At 45.5% G+C, this 17,287-nt stretch overlaps 1 protein-coding gene across 1 annotated transcript in view; it reads right to left on the bottom strand.

Moving 5' to 3' along the window:
• CD80 (CD80 molecule) overlaps positions 1-12,372 on the bottom strand; it is a 28,018-nt gene extending 15,646 nt beyond the window's left edge. The window contains exons 1-3 of the mRNA XM_005674957.3: positions 12,141-12,372; positions 10,533-10,852; positions 996-1,322 (exon numbers count right to left, since the gene is read on the bottom strand). Coding sequence (XP_005675014.1) covers positions 996-1,322; positions 10,533-10,632 — 427 coding nt within the window. The 5' untranslated portion in view covers positions 10,633-10,852; positions 12,141-12,372. The remainder of the gene's footprint in view (positions 1-995; positions 1,323-10,532; positions 10,853-12,140) is intronic.

Here is a 17,287-nt window from a genome sequence, read left to right on the forward strand (position 1 = left end):
GATAATCCTGTGTAAATCTGGCTTACTTCCTAAGCTTTAGGTATGATCTGGGTGTTACACAACTAAAAATTCAATATAGCTGAAGACCAAAAGCAGGGAAGAACAGTGAAGAACTCACTAAGGATCCTCTTAAGCTAACTGTTATCAAGGTTAATTCTTACCTTTTGTTAAAAGGTTTTCTTTCCACTAAAGGCTCAAGTGCCCAGAAAGAAAAAGAAATGTGTTTGAGTTTCAAGTATGAAGGAATGGCCCAGGGCTGCCACTTATCAATGAGGGTTCAGGACATATCAGTGTCCTCTAGCAGGATTACCTGTGATTAAGTCAAGGCTGGTTCCTACCGTGCCTTTCACAGTTTTCTAACATCTAACTTTGCAGGAATGACCGTTAGATGAGAGCTTCAAATATGCAGTAAATATAATAGTAAAAGACATTCAAATACTACTTGAAAAATATTTATGCCTGTGCAGCTTTTATACCCTTCAATATACTTTACGAGAATATACTACTGGATCTAGTGCACTTAACAGTACAACTATGTTATGTGTTAGTTGCTCAGTCATGTCCGACTCTCAGCGATCCCATGGACTGTAGCCCGCCAGGCTCCTTTGTCCATGGAATTCTCCAGGCAAGACTACTGGAGTGGGTTGCCATTTCCTTCTCTTAAAAAACAAACAAAAAAAAAACAGTACAACTACATCAAATCAAATGTGTCCCTTTATGATTCAGAAGGTGCTTCAGGTCATGAGAGTGCTCCATGGTGGCTGTCATGAGCTTAGACTGTCAAAGTGCAAGAAATGCAACTAACAAATATTTCTAGGACATCCTGAGAAAACAAATTATGATTTACTGTAAAACTAGAGACTCAATCCCAAGAAATGAAGTGAGATAGACCCCTCTGGTAAAATTTCCACTTAAACCAATAGGAGTGTGTCTTTAAGGACATCAAAGACATACTCCTATTGATGGCTTATTGAAAATCAGAAAGTTCCACTGACCTCTGATCATCAACTTCACTGAAGTCAGGTGCTCCACTTTATAAGTCCCTTTCAAATCAGGCTTCTGAATAACACAGGTGTAGGTGCCACTGTCTGACAGGCGCAGAGCCAGGATCACAATGCGGGGGTTGTTGTTGATGTCAGTGATGGTGCGGTTCTCGTATTCAGACCACACCTGCACTTTTCCAAGCAGGATGGCCAGCACCATCTTACTGTCCTTTTGCCAGTAGATCCGAAGGCTTGCCAGTTCTTCAGTGGTCGTGTTGTAATCACAGGATAGCACTACTGTTTCTTTCACTCTTTTGGTCACGCTCTTTGGGGTGATGCCTATGGAGAGGCAAACAAAACAAGATTTTGTATCTATTAAATGTAAGATACCTGCACAAGCAGGAATTCAGAGTTGGCAGTAACAGAATTTCCAGAGTGTTGTGTTTAGTGTCGAAGCAGGATTGGACAGAGTGTTCAGTTTGATTTTTTGTTTGTTTGTTTGTTTTGGTCCCTAGTGCATTTTTTTCTCCATTTAAATAATCATGATTAAAACAATAACATAGATTTTACCATCTTAACCATTTTAAAATGTACAGCTCAGTAGCATCCAGTATCTTCACATTTTTGTGAAACAGATTTTCCATGCTGTATGCATTAAACTGCTGCCCCTTGTCCCTCCCTTCAGCCCCCTGGTAACCACCACTCAACTTTATGTTTCTATGAACTTTACTACTTTAGATTCCAAATAGTACAGTATTTGTCTTTTTGTGACTGGTTTATTCCACTCTGGCATAATGCCCTCAAGGTTCCTCCATGTTTTACGTGTATCAGAATTCCTTCCCTTTTTAAGGAGTGATAATGATGAAGGAAATGGCAACCCACTCCAGTACCTTTGCCCGGAAAATCCCATGTATGGAGGAGCCAGTAGGCTACAGTCCATGGGGTCACAAAGAGTCGGACACGACTGAACGACTTCACTGACTCACTCATGAGTCATGACGTTAATGACTAAATATTCCACTGTATGTATTAATATATGCCACACTTCCTCTACCCATTTGTCTGTCCATGGACAATGAGACAGAAGTTACACTAGTCCCAAGAGAAGAAGGACTTTAGGAGACCCCAGCACATGAATACCAGCTACTGGTGAGACAGTTTTCTCAGTCCCATGGGGACAGAGAGGTCATAGTTAAGGAATGTGAGGTTTTGAAGGAATTTCCCTGGTCATTCATTTTGGTGGTCTTATTTTATAGACGAGAAAACTAAGCACAGGAAAGGAAACTGCTCCAGTTTTGCAGAGAACTTTTTGGATCACTCTCCTTATTTATTTGTTTCCCTCATTTGAGACCCACTCCTAGGATAGGTAAGCCAGCACTGCCTGCTCTGAGCCTGGTCCCATCTTCCAGGCCCAGCTAGACCCGTGACTTCAGACTGAAATGACTGTCCTCATCTCCATGTGACAAGACCTCAGTTACACCTCTGGACCATTTCTGCCCTCTCTATCTACTGAAACGTATGGCTACCCTATCTTTATCTTTCTTGGCTATCTGCAATCCAAATAGCCGGTCCCCTACAACCTAACTTTGCAAGAAGGTCCCCATTTAAAACATTTGCCCATTTCCCATCAGCATATCACAGAAATTTCAGCATCCAAACTTCATATTTTTGTTAGCTCCTAAGCACTGGGGAAACAGTGGAAACGGCGTCAGACTTTATTTTTTGGGGCTCCAGAATCACTGCAGATGGTGACTGCAGCCATGAAATTAAAAGACGCTTACTTCTTGGAAGAAAAGTTATGACCAACCTAGATAGCATATTCAAAAGCAAAGACATTACTTTGCCAACTAAGGTCCGTAGAGTCAAGGCTATGGTTTTTCCTGTGGTCATGTATGGATGTGAGAGTTGGACTGTGAAGAAGGCCGAGCACCGAAGAATTGATGCTTTTGAACTGTGGTGTTGGAGAAGACTCTTGAGAGTCCCTTGGACCCTCAAGGAGATCCAGCCAGTCCATTCTGAAGGAGATCAGCCCTGGGATTTCTTTGGAAGGAATGATGCTAAAGCTGAAACTCCAGTACTTTGGCCACCTCATGAGAAGAGTTGACTCATTGGAAAAAACTCTGATGCTGGGAGGGTTTGGGGTCAGAAGGAGAAGGGGACGACCGAGGATGAGATGGCTGGATGGCATCACGGACTCGATGGACGTGAGTCTGAGTGAACTCCGGGAGATGGTGATGAACAGGGAGGCCTGGCGTGCTGCGATTCATGGGGTTGCAAAGTCAGACACGACTGAGCGACTGAACTGAACTGAAAGCACTCATCAGTAGCACCAAAACCCCTGAAAGACTATATTTTCTGTTTTTTTGCTTATAAAGCATAGTAACTTTTCCCATGCTGTGCTTGACCTAAAAGCAGAGTCCCTCTAAAACCCCAGCACTTTCAAACTGGCCGGCCCCGAAGGCCCCCAGTGCTGACATCCTCCCTTCCGTATCCTCCAGAGCCACACAGAATCCCCGGGGAGGCCCCCATCTCGCTAGGAGTGGGATCTCATTTCCAGGCCTGCTCTCCCTGAACAGCAGAGTCACGGGACACCAGCCCGTCTCCACCTCCCCGGCCATCCTTCCGGCCGACATCAGACTGGATGTGGCCCCACTGCAGCGTTTCAGAAGAGAGTTTTGTGATTGTGGGTACTTTCATAGCAGTGTGAGGTACCTTCGATTGATCCAGGGCACTTTTTGCAGCAGTTGTGCTGAACATTGCCAGCCCTAGATTTAGGGAATATAAATGAAAAGGTATACTTTGTTGTTGTTGTTCACTTGCCCAGTCATCTCCAACTCTTAGTGACCCCATGGACTGCAACGTGCCGGGCCTCCCTGTCCCTCACCATCTCCCAAAGATTCCCCAAGTTCATGTCCATTGCATCAGTGATGCCAACCAGCCATCTCATGCTCTGACGGCTCTTCTCCCTCTTCTCTTTCTGCCCTTAATCTTTCCCAGCGTCAGGGACTTTTCTAGTGAGTGGGCTGTTCACATCAGAGGACCAAAATACTGGAGCTTCAGCTTTAGCATCAGTCCCTCCAAAGTGTACTCAGGGTTGATCTCCCTTAAGATTGACTGGTTTGAACTCCAAGGGACTTTCAGGAGTCCCTTTATATTTTAGGAGAGCATAAAATAGCTAAATAATCCAAACTCTCTTTAAAAAAAAGATACGACTGAAACAAAACGGTATGTAGAAGGATTCCTATTCACTTGGGTTCTAATCCCAGCTCAGCCACTTACTGATCAACCTGTTTTCTCATCTGTAAAATGGTATGATGCCAACCTCTCAGGATGATTGAAAACTTAAATTCAAATTAAATGGTATAAGTGGAAAAGTCCCCTAGTACCTAGCACGTCTTCCATAAGGGTTTCCTTTCCTCTTTCTCCTTCCTCTCACCCCTCACTCGTACCCTCCGGTCTCTCACTCCGGGGTTATTACAGACACATGGAACACTAGTCTTGCTATGGGCCAGACAGACCCCATGACAGAAAGCAACTCAGTCATCTGGGGTCCTAAATAACTGAGTCCTTCCTGTGCTCTGCTGGTTCCCACCCAAAAAGAATCCAGGATTTCTAATTTTGACCTGTGGTGACATTAGCAGAAAGAATTCTTAACTGAAACTGATCTGAAAGTTTTCTTCACTGAAAATTTCAATGATGGTTCTTAAGGAGTTTTTGTCCAGCCATCTGAGGAGAAGTGTGGGTGTTTGTGTAAAGGTCAACAGCAAACCATCAATGGGCTCTTCGATGTTCCTATGTGAGATCCCCTCACCAGACTCTGGTGCTGAGGAAGAACCAGACTGAAATGAGGAACCAAAAATCTTCTGGGCAATTCCCGCCAGGACCTGGCTTTCAGACTCAGGGACTCCGGTACACATAGTTACAAGAAAACAGTTGAAAGATTCTGAAGGGTTGTGTCTGCTTCAGTGGTTCTGGAGGGGAGAAGCAGGTCTCAGCATTACTGCCTGCAATGTTGGATTCTGAGCTTGCTTTGCCGTCTTACAAACGGCCTAGCAGCACCTACCTGATAATGTGGGTTGAGGTTTCTGTGAGGGAATGTAGGTAAAACCTGACCCAGTACCGGGCACACGATCAGGACCGTTGCCTTTCCCAGACTTCCACACAGCTCCATCCCTTGCTTCCTTCAGGGAAGATGTCCTCTTGTGGTGAGCCTTCTCTGACTCTCCCCAACCAGCACCATCCTCATGCCCCTTTTTAGTCACTTGCCTTGATTTATTTCTCTCTTGAGCTTGTCTAGCTGCTACATATCAGCTGGAGTTACTTTGGGGGTCATGAGAGCAGGGACTTTATCTGTTTTGTTTATTGTCATATCTGCAGAACTAGGGCCTGGCCCAGAGCAGGTGCTCCCTAAGTACTTGCTGAATGCCTGGCTAGGCCTTAGGAGATGGGATCTGATTCTACCCGCTGTGTATTAGACTCATAACCTTTGATTAACATCCTTGGGCCTCAGGTATAATTTATACAAAATGGTCATAATACTATCTCCCCCAACTTACTTCCCGTAATTACCACAGGTCACATGACACCCAAATGTAAAGTGTTTTATGAACCGTGAAAGCTATACAGTTGTTTTTTTCCCGCATGGGGTTGTTTCTCAGGCGCAGCACCTCCTGTGCCTCCTGCGTGAGTCACGCCCAGGATGGGGCCAGAGTCACTGTGGTAACTGGCTGACACTTGCACTGAGTCACCGCCCCCAACCAGCACATGGTGCCCATTGTCACCGCTGCCCATCTGTGAGGGGGAGGAGGAGGGACGGCAGAGATGGAAGGCAACCTTGCTCATCTCTCGCAAGTCTGTGTGCAAACCGCTCCCCACCCCCCCGCAGGGCACTCTGGGTGCACTTCAGAACCCCTGCCTTTCCTGACCCCTCTGCCTGCTTCCTGCCCCGATCACAGCAGCTCCCCACTGATAAGTCCAAGAGAGGGAGCTTTCTGCCAGCAAGTGCAGAGTACACTAGTTTTCGACAGATAATGTACCTCTCAGAACTCAAAATACAATGGAATATTATTTAACCAGAACAGGTGTGAGGCACTGTTACTGCAACAGAGATGAACCTTAAAAACGTTGTGCTAAATGAAAGAAGCCAGACACAAAGGCCACATATTATATAGCTCCATTTAAAAGAAATGCTCAGAGGCAAATTCATGGAGACAGATTAATGGCTACCAAGAGGTGGGGTAGAGGGAATGGAGAGGGACAGCTAATGGGTTTGGAGTTTCATTTCAGAGTGATGGAAATCTTCCGAAATTATACTGGTGATGGTTTCACTTCTTTGTGATTATACTACAAACCACTGAATCACACACTTCAAAATGGTAAATTTTACGTCTTTGCAAGAAAAACAACAATAAACCCATGCGGGACAGTTGGGAGATATGACAATAAACTTTAATGTTTAGCTTTAAAGAAATAAAAACCCAGTCTAGGAAGCCATGAGTCTCCCCTGGTCCCTCCAAAGAAAGGGAAGGCAGTGTGGACAGAGGGCTGCCCACAGCACCCCTTGCTTATAGGTGAACCCCAGCAGTAGTCAGCAGGGCAGCACCAACACTTCTAAAGGAGAAAAAATCAGGTGCCCATAGCACCTTAGATACCGTGTGCTCTTGTGTATCTCGCTGAGGAATGTGGTGTGCTTTTTAAATAAAGGTTTTCCCTGACTCTAAAAGAAACACACATTCAATTTGGAAAGAATGAAAAATAAAGAAAAACATAATAATCACCTATAATCTCACCATTTGGAGATTTAATGGTCTGTGTGACCTTTAACACAATGAAAGTGACCTTTTGGGACTCTTCTAAGTGCTTTTGATCAAGTGATCCAGCATCCACAGGGCTGGTGTGGGCCCTGGGCTACGAGGGTGTGCTAAAGGTGTCTGCTGTCCAGCAGCTGACAAATTTACCCTGGTGACCTGATTTATGCACTGCTCCCAACTTTCCTCTACAGACCCAGACTGTATGCTCTTTGTAAATCTGATCCTTACTTGTGTGTCTCTCTCCAAAATGCTCGGGGACTTGAACAGCTGGTACCACAGCAGTCATAGCAAGAAGCGCGGCTTTGGGGACGCCTTGGCCAGCGGCATGCAGACAGAACGTGGCGACAGGGAAGAGGCCCTGGTTACTGTGGCACTCTGGGGCCCTCTTTCCCTCTAGCTCAGTGTTCCTCAGGCTATAGACTTCCAGGCCAACACCTTTCCTGAATTCCTGGCCTACTCCTACCTAAGGTCTCTCTCCTCTCCTTAGGGCTGTGTCTCCCTGAGAGGACCCTAGCTCTGAGGAAAAGGTACCCATATCAGACGACCACCAGATTCTGGAGCACACGAGTCCAGTGCTCCTCCCTCTGCAGACCAAACCAGCAGTGAAACAGGAGCCCTGCTGATGCTGCCCTGTGCAGGAAAGAGGCCCCCCTGTCCTGGGTAGCAGCGGGTGGGGACAGGTGCAAGTGTAGCTTTCCTGCACAGGGGAGAAGGGGTGGGGGGGCAAATCCCCAGCCCTGAACAAAGTCCTCCCTGATTGCACTGACTGCTCTGAAAGCCATTCTTCATGCTTTGGCAACACTGTCTTTTTCTTTTTTTGTATAATGTATCTTTTACTACTAAACCTAAAGGACTGTGGACCAGTAGCATCAATATCACCTGGCTGATTGTTAGAAATACAGATTTGCTGGCCCCTCCCCAAAGACCATCTAAGCAGAAACTGCAGTTTAAGAAATACAGATATGGCCTTTATCTTTTACAGCACTTTTAGGTTCATAGAAAAATGAACATAAAGTACGGACAGTACCCATGTACCCCAGCTCCCATGGGTGCAGCCTCCCCCACTTTCAACATCCCACACCAGAGTGGTACCTTTGTGACAATCAGTGAAGTTACACTGACATCACTATCGCCCAGAGTCCACGGTTTACGTTATACATCATTCCTGGTGCTGTACATTCTATGGGTTTTGACACCTGTATGATGACATGCATCTACCATTACAGTATCATACCCAGTATTTTCACTGCTCTAAACAGCCCCTGTGCTACAGGGAACTCTGCTCAATATTCTGTAATAACCTAAATGGCAAAAGGATTTGAAAAAGAATAGACACGTGTATATGTATAACTGACTCATTCTGCTGTACACCTGAAACTAACACAATATTGTTAATCAACTATACTCCAACATAAAATAAAAGTTTTTTAAAAATCCCCTGTTCTAGAAGCTGCTTTTTAAAGAGTCCTCCAGGTGATTGGTATGTATAATAAAAGTGTGAGCAGCCGTGGCAGAGACTGTGTCACTCCCCTGCTTAAAATCCTTCCATGGCCTTCCAGTCCCCCAAATAACTTCCAGATCCCTGGCCTTCGAGCCCGTAGAGTCTGGTCTCTGTCTCCCTGCTGCCCCAACACTGCCCACCTTCACTTCTTTGCTCCTCCATGTCCCTCACATGCTGCTCCTTCCAGCTTCACCCAGCTCACTCTCACCACCCTCCCCTCTGGCAGGGAAACACCGTGTTTCTTGGTCATACATTTATTTGAGCGATTGATTCATCTTCGTCTTCATGCTAATGACTGTAAATTCCATGAAGGCAAAAGCCAAGTCAATTTTGCTAACAGCTTGTCCCCAGGACCAAGAAGTGTCTTGTACATAAGAAAGGCTCAGTGTTTGTTGAATACACAAATGATTAAACCAGAAAATGAGTCCCCCACCCGCTGAGTCATCCTCATCTTTGTGCATTTGTCTGTGCTACGGCTCTGCCCAAGTTCTGCTGCTGCGATCCCCATCCTCCACCGTAAAGCCTGCCCCCCTTTCCCAGGTCAGGGGCGCTTACAGTCAGAGCCAGGCACTTCTCTGCTTTTCACTTGCCTGCGATTAATTACTTTTGCCTTCTCCAGCTAACATACTCAAATCTCTCTTTGAGAGCAGGAATCTGAGGCTCAGTTTTTCAAAGTTCATCTTTTACACAGTAGGTGTTCAGACAAAAGAAGCTCATGGTTCCTTTGTTGACCCAGTAGAACAACAATAAAATCTGGCTGTAACTGTATAACAAGGTGCTTTCCAAAATACCTTTCTTTAGCTCAAAGTTCATTTTTTTCTATTTGCCTCTAATTTTTGTGGTATAATTGCTAAAGCCTTAGTTTTAATTTTCTTTTTATGCTTTCTCTCTTTTTTATTGTTTCTTTCTTTCTCCTCACCCCACCTCCACCTCTCTCTTTCTTTCTCTCAGACACACACACACACACACACACACACACACACATGCTTGCACACACACCACATTTCTAGGAAGCCTGTAAATTTACTTTTAAATCTTTTAAAGCTCATTTAGACTCCCCAGAAGACTCTAGATTGGGAATGCTGCCTTCAGCTACCCAGAAAAAAAATTGTAACTGTTGGAAATATTACTGTCAAATATATGCAAAATCTGATGCATAAATTGCAAAACTTGAATCATGGTTCTCTTGCTTCAGCAAGTGTAAAATAGCCATTTCAGGACAGAAAATGTATAAATACCTGCATTGTAGTCATCTTTTTGCTACTGTGCCCACCCCCATCTGTTCCCGCCACCCCCCACCCCAACCCGCAAAGTCATTCTGGGTGATGGCTGCAGTTTAAGCAAGCAGAGCTTAAGACAAGATCCTTTGATATTTGGTTCTTTGAAGACTAGGAAACTGTGCAGGAGGCAAAACCTCCTCTTTATTTTGAGGAAACCAGGTGGTATGCTGCTCAGCAGAAAAGCAGATCTTTTATTTGTTCTGCCTTCTAAAAAAGAGTCAGAGCTACCCTGTCAGCAGAATCAGCACTACCCTTCTCAACAGTCCCCCAAATTCAGCACCTGAGCTGGAAAAGGGCTCCAGAAGTCAAAATAACCTTTGTAGGATGCACTTGAAATACCTTTGTAGTAAGTTTAAAGTAACTCAAAATATGATTTGTACTAAATCTGATACTACCTAATGTCAGATGCCAGCATTGACAAATGGCATTGGCACCTAAAGCATAAAAGTAAATATTAAGAGAAAATTTTAATTTGAAAAAGATTGTATGTCACCACTACTTTCTTTTCCCCCTTCAACTTGGAAAGATCATGACTGTTCAGTTTTAGAAGCAGAGGATGTTAGCTGTGTTGTCTCATGGAAATGTAGCTTGGGAAGCAGAGCCCAAGGCCAGTGTGCCCTCGGTGTGTCACAAAACGTAAACGAGCATCTAGTGGAGGAGATCACAACTCTAAGCTGTCCTTCTGAATTGGCGTTTGGTTTTGCTAAAATAACACAGCCCCGCCTTTCCTTTAAGGTCTGTGTTCCTGAGCTAGCTTGGCCACTGGCTTGTTGTGTGATCGAGGACAAGTCCTTTAACCTTTCTGGACCTGTTTTCTCATCCCTAAAATGGACTGAAATACCCTGAATGTCCCTTCCCTCTTGCAGGGCGACAGAAGGAGACAGCCAGAGAACACCATGTCCTTTCTCTTCCAAACCCCCAAGTGGTGGACTCAGTCAAGTTCCTGGAAGTTGCTTACCTGAACAGAAGTGAAAAAGACCAGCAAGGACCAAGAGCTGAGAGAGCCAGAGGCATGGGCGCTTGGGCAGTAGTGTTCCCCACTTCATTGTGTGACCCATGGCTTCTGCTGGTGAGGATGGAAAACAAAAGCAAACAGTTTCAAGCCTCGTGAGAGCTGGCACCTCACAGTTTACGCCAGGCAGGGCTGAAGACAATTCAGTTGCCCCCCGCACAGAGGGTTCCTCCTGTGATGTTTGCAAAACACACTGAGGAGACGCTGGTTGGAGTACCTGGGTATCCAGACTCCTAAAATTAAAAGACAGGATTTATCTTCACAACCTGAAAAGGAAAAGAAAAAAGAAAAGTCATCCAGGAAGGGAGATTGGCCCACCATGGGTTGTAAAACCTGTTAGTTTACTGCCTGAAATGAGTCAGGGACAGTAATCTGAGCAACCTCTAAATCACAGCACAATCTTGAGGGAAAAGCAAGACTTGACGGACATTTGAGGAAGTGACCCTGCCTTGCACATGTTCCGAGAACCAATCACTGCTCTCCTACTGCTGGGAGATGTTGAAGACTGTTAGAAACAACGAGAACTAAAGGGCCCTGGACACCAGCCAGCCAACCCATGAAAGCTCAGACCCTTTTCAGAACATATCGAGAAACACAGAGCACCAGGGAGGGAGCATTTTGTCCAAGGCAGTACTTAAGTCATGAAACTACTTCTTTCTTACTATATTAACACAGAAAAACAAATGTTTCTGTTTTTAAATGCTTCTACACAAAGACTGTGTCTTAAAGGGGTAGAGGAATTCAATCAATGGAAGAGCGTCAGTAAAAGGGGAAGAGAAAAGACATACGGAAATCATTACTTGGTTATATTATGTACTACAATGTGAGCAAGCTGATTTTTTTTTTAGCGAATATATTAAACATTAGGAATGAAAATGAAAGCTGTGCTTTGATATGATCCTCTCAGATTCCAACAGAGACCCAGTTTGGGTGCTACCCAGATGTTTGGGACCCGTCTTGGGGAACCACCCCAGGGCTAGTCTGTCGGCCACATCAGATTGTCTTATCAGCCACACTGTATTTTAACCAGAATTAGCCTGGCTTCACTTGTTCACCAGAATTTTACTGGTTTTGGAAAACCCAGATTCAGCCTGAAAAATTAATATTTTCTACCATCTAGGGCCATAACTGATGCCCAGGCTTTGCTGGTGGCTCAGGCAGTAAAGAATCTGCCTACAATGCAGCACAGGTTCCATCCCTGAGTCGGCAAGATCCCATAGAGAAGGAAATGGCAACCCACTCCAGAATTTTAGCCTGGAGAATCCCTTGGATGGAGGAGCCTGGCAGGTTACAGTCCATGGGGTCACAAAGAGTCAGACACGACTGAGCGACCAACAGTTTCCACTTTCCTTTCCACCTTCTAGAGTCATAACCCTGATAATGATTCTCCAGTATGTTGGAATAAGAGACCCCCAGAAGGCCCTTTGGGGGAGAAGGATGCATCTTGGAGACATGTTTGTTTAAAAAGCAGTCAGCTTGTTGGTAACTAGATCCACCAAGCTATCCCCAAAATTAAGCTAATCCCCATATTAAGCTAACAATAAATGTACTTACTTGCCAAAGAACAATTCCTCTTGTATTAAAAACCGAAGTATGAGGCTCCACTTCTGAGATGTTCCTTTCTTGCCGTCTTCAAACTAATGGCAAGTCACTCGGTTTTTCTTCGGGTGATATTTCACAGAGGTGGCATTTCCCCTCCCAACTTCCTTTTACTTGATAGAGAACTCTGATGTTCAGAAATGTTTAAGTCCAACCAGGGGAAGAGCATAGTGTTCTTTATGTGCAATTTGAGGAAGCTCCCTCTGCTGTCCTGTTTTGTCAGTTCCCTGCAGAAGGTATCGCAGACCGCACAGCCAGTCTCCCTCACCTGCCCCAGCAATGCCTCAGGGTCAAGGGGGAGAGGAAACTGCACTGGGCCACCTGGGGGAGAGGCTAGGAAGGTGCCCCACAGTGGGAGGGGCTGACCCATCAACTTTGGGGGTAGACAGTATTTGAGCCATAAGGCTGGCTGTTTCTGTGCTTTTTCAAGTTTCGTTTCACACCCAGAATTACCCCTCCCTAGTTACAGTCATGCCACAGCAGGAGTGGGCCATCCATCCCATGGGTAGTGGAAACTTTGGGAGAGTGCCTAGCTTACAAGACCACTCTTACCTATACTCCCCCACCCCCACCATCTCTACAGAGTGGCTGGACAGTGTGTCCTACTAGCCACATGGGATAGTAACCCCAGCCAGCCTAGCCTGGCACCGTCACCCTCAGGTAAACAGTGACAGAACCAGAGGGTGAGGTGAGGAAGATTTCAGTCCTCCCCCACCAATTTCCAACCAGCCTGCTACTCCCGTGAAGAGTTCTGGAGCATTTCATGGGAAGGCAGCCAACCCACACTGGTCCAGTAGCTCTCTTTTGCACCCGCGGAAAGTGATAGCACTTTATCTGGCCCATACCTTTCTTCATTTGCTTCTGGTGCTTGAGGCCTCTCTGTTGCTGTCACATCAGATTCCCTGGGAAAGTCTGCACTCAAGCATGTGCAACTTGGAAATACGAGGGACTTAGAACCAGTGGGGCTACTCTTGATCCAAAGGGGCTGGAGGACGATGGATAACTGCTTTCCATTTTCATTACCCAGATGGGGAATTGAGAGACATTTCATGAGGCTTTCCAGAAGGCCCCAGTGAGATGGAGTACCAGTTGCCTGAAGCAGAGGCCAGCATGGTGAGGCACTCTTGTATTGGCCTTTCTTTCTTCCCTGTGTCAAATCACCCTGTCTTATACCACCAGACTCACATCCCCAGTCGTCTGGGGCTTTGTAACTAGCTTTGCTTTCTGGAGAAACTAGGCTTAAGGCAGGAGGGACTTCATGTGGTAGACACACAATGGCTTCCCGTCTAAAATAACTGGGTAAAGTAGAAAGGTGACTCCATTTAGAGGAAAATAAAACGATAGGAGATGTGACTATACATGAATGTGATAATGCACTTGGCTTTGCCCCTGAACAAAGTGATCTCTCTAAAATGGTGATTCAGGCTAGCCTCTCTCAACCTTAGAACTGTTTCACTCTCTTCATGCAGATAAAAGCCAGGCTGAGCTAAAACTGTACCACAGGCAGGGTTGGGCTGGGCCAACTAGGGCTACTGCAAAGTCTTTGCCTATTGAGTACTCAGGGTCCAAGGTGCTAGGACAGCTTTTGTTATTGTTATTTAGGACAGCTTAGGTGCTGAGAAAACCTCTTTCCCACAGTGGTCTCTTTTGTTGCCAAAGAAACAAACCCATTTTTGCATTAACAAAAATTTTCAGGAAGTTGTATCTTTTCTAACAACACTGGTTGCAATCTCAGCAATGAAGAGTCACAAGAAGCTCTCTGACCTCTGTTTCAGGTCAGTTCCTCTGGGCACCTACCTGGCAACCAGCACCCTGATTTCTGCCCTGGACTGTGGCTGCAATGAATTTCAGCCTCTCTGTGGAGCCTCTCTGACTCCCGTTCTCAGGTTCATTTAAATCCATCTGTATAGCCTGCACCCAGAATGGGGTGGCCAGAGCTGGGCTCTAAGACTTTGGTGCTCCCGAGTGGTGCCACACTCTGCTAAAGCTGGTGGTAAAGGCCATCAGTGTGAGAGTGGCAATCTCTTCTTCTTTGTACGCTGTCACATTCTTTCTGATTCACGGAGATGGAAATCACCAGAGTTCTTTAAATGAAAAGAGAAGTGGACATTCAGCGCTAACTCTGATCTAAACTGAGGGCTCTTTCCCTGTTGCCCACTGCCCCTCTCCCTTCTGCATTTGGGGCTCTACTCTCTGCCTGAAAATCCTGACTTCAGCATAACTTCCTGCACAGCCTTTCCCATCCTCTCTGCCCGTCCAAACATCTTCCTTTCCTAAAGGGGTATTCCAAAAAACACTTCCTCAAGAATCTCTCTTTGGCTCTTCTAATCCCCATCTGCTCTTTCTCTCCTCTGAGCTCCTAATGTCTGTACCACTCCTTTGCCACATCAAGCCAGTTCCCCCAAATTTACTGAGTGCCTACTGTATGCCTAGAACCGTATCATGTGCTGTGGATGCAAAGATGAACAGAATGGGAGAGAGATAAGAACAAGATGGACAGACCCTAAGAAAAAGAAACAAAAAAATCACAGAAAAAGACCAGGGCATTCTGAGGCTGCAAGATGGTGAAAATGCCAACAAAATATTAGGGAGGTATGAGTGGAAAAATGACATGCCACAGCCAGGAATTATCTTCATTATCTTTGCACATGAGCCCAGACCTTTATTGAAATACTACATTCCATTTCAAACTAAATGTAGAAATGGATCCAGAAAAAAGTAACAAACAATAATAAGAAGGATGTTAAACTGGGTAATTCAGAGAAGAGAGCAAACAGAGGAGAACTGAGATATTTTTAAGATTGGCCAAGGGGATTGGGGGTTCTTGATAATGATCTTTCACTGCCTTGAGGTGTTCCTGTTTATTTGCTTTGAGCTTTTAATGGATGTAAATACACTTCACTTCTGTGGATGACCAAATTAGAGAAAATACTCTTAAATTAAAGCCGGGGATTCGGTTGTGTTTAAGGAAGACTTGGTGTGTGTGTGTGTGTGTGTGTGTGTGTGTGTGTGTGTGTGTGTGTGTGTGTGTGTGATGAGACTGGAAAGGGCAACTTTCAAAGGCACTGGGAGTGTCGTATTGTACTGCCTTTTCAGTCGCTTCAGCCTGTGTCTGACTCTTTGCCACCCTATGAACTGTAATGCACCAGGCTCCTCTGACCGTGGGATTCTCCAGGCAAGAATGCTGGAGTGGGCTGCCATGCTTATCACTTGATCCTTCAAGAGAAGAGACAGACCGTGTGTCCACGCGAGTTCTCTGCCTGAGGGTAGGGACCTGCTCTTGAATCCTGGCAACTCCGTGATGATAGGACTCTGGGGGTTAAGAGTCACCACAGACTGGCTGCAATCTTCCTGCCCGCACTGCCCATTAGAGCTGCTGGCAAAGTCGCAAAAGCTGCCCTTTTTTCAGATTGTGTTTCACTTTCCTTGTTCCCCCAGAAACATAGAAAGGAGCCATCCAAAGGCTGTAGAAGGAGAGGACAGAGATGATTTTGGGGCTCTCATAATGGGTCAGTGCAGCTGTCATGATATCAAGCTTGAATAAATGAAAGCTGAAGAGTCAAGTCAGCCCATGAAAGAATTTTTAATTTAATTTTATTTAAATTTAATTTACAATTTTGTGTTGGTTTCTGTCGTATGACAACTAGATTCAGTCATTATATATATATATATATATATATATATATATATATATCCCTTCTCTCCTGAGCCTCCATCTCCTCCCTCTATCCCACCCCTCTAGGTCATCACTGAGTGCCAGGCTGAGCCCATTAAAGACTGAACAATAGGGCATTTACTTCTTAAACACACTAAACTATTTAACCACCCTAAGAGGCACAAAGAGTTGGAAAGGACTTACCAGCTAAACATCAACAGAAGGAAGTAACCATCTTCCTTCACCCTCCCCTTCTTCTCCTTCCTCCTCAGCTTCTTCCCTTTCCTCCTCTTTCTTCTTTCTGGCATATTTTCTTGAAAAGTGAAATAGATAGCTGCCCTCTGTTTCTTAGTGACACAGTAATCTAGGGGAAAAACAATCTGTAACCAAAGGTCATGGTCTCCTATTTCAAAAGAAGAGGGAGGGGTTGTGGAGAGGGGTTGCAGGGAGGGGAGTCGTCTAATTTTATGCATAAAATTAAAGAGAAATTGCATGGCTTGAGTGGCAAGAGGAGATTTATCTCTCGTCAACTCTCCCCAGAAAGGGCAACATTTAAAGTATACCTTGCACAGACACTTTCAGCTACTATTTGTACAGGAGAGGAAATCTGGCCACTTGTGGCTCCATTTACACAAGGACGCCTGAGAAGAGCAGAAGTTATTTGATGGCATGAAGAGCCAAAGCAAGCCCTCACTTTGACTGCCTCCTGATTCTGGAGCTGACTTCACTGGCATCCGCAGGGGGAGGCTGAGGGACTCTCCAGCGGCTGTCACCATTAGCTAACCTGCCTAAACCAGCTTCCTTTGTGAAGTCTTGGTTTCACTCTCACTCTTTTCAGATTCCCCACCCCAAACTTGAGCTCTCTCCAAAGAGCAGTTTTAGGAATGAATGCCAGAGGCGATGAGGGAACTGACACCTCATCAGAGGACAGGAGGAGAGGACTGACAGATGTCCCCTGATGAGGTCTTCCTTTACCTATAGACCCGAGGATTCTTCTCGAAGCAAAATGAACAGACTCAGGTAGGTTAGCCTAGTCTGATGCTGATGGAGGGATGGTGGAGGAGAGGATGGGAGGGTGGGGAGGGACCTTAAGCAAGGCTCCCCAGGTGTTTGGCTTCAGTAGTTGCTTTCCATTTCCTGGAAGCTATATTTTCACCCACTGAGAGCCAGACTTGTGGGCAGTGAAGTGCTTAGGATGAGCCTGTGGTCAGGAGCACCAAAAGTCCATTGCAAACTCAGGAAGGGGAGCTTGGGGACTCAGCTGACCAGCTGTGGGAAATCCCCATAGGACTGGGAGAGGCAGAGTGGTGGGGGCCATCTGGTAGAAAATGTACCAAAGAAGGTTTCAAAATCTACATGGATCTCCAGATCAAAGGTTGGGAAAAAACAACTTACAGAAGCAAATGAGAGCACTCTGGAGACATGGGGAAAGAGGGGTGGGCAGGAA

This window comes from Capra hircus, chromosome 1, assembly GCF_001704415.2.
Source record: "Capra hircus breed San Clemente chromosome 1, ASM170441v1, whole genome shotgun sequence".
NCBI lineage: Eukaryota > Metazoa > Chordata > Mammalia > Artiodactyla > Bovidae > Capra > Capra hircus.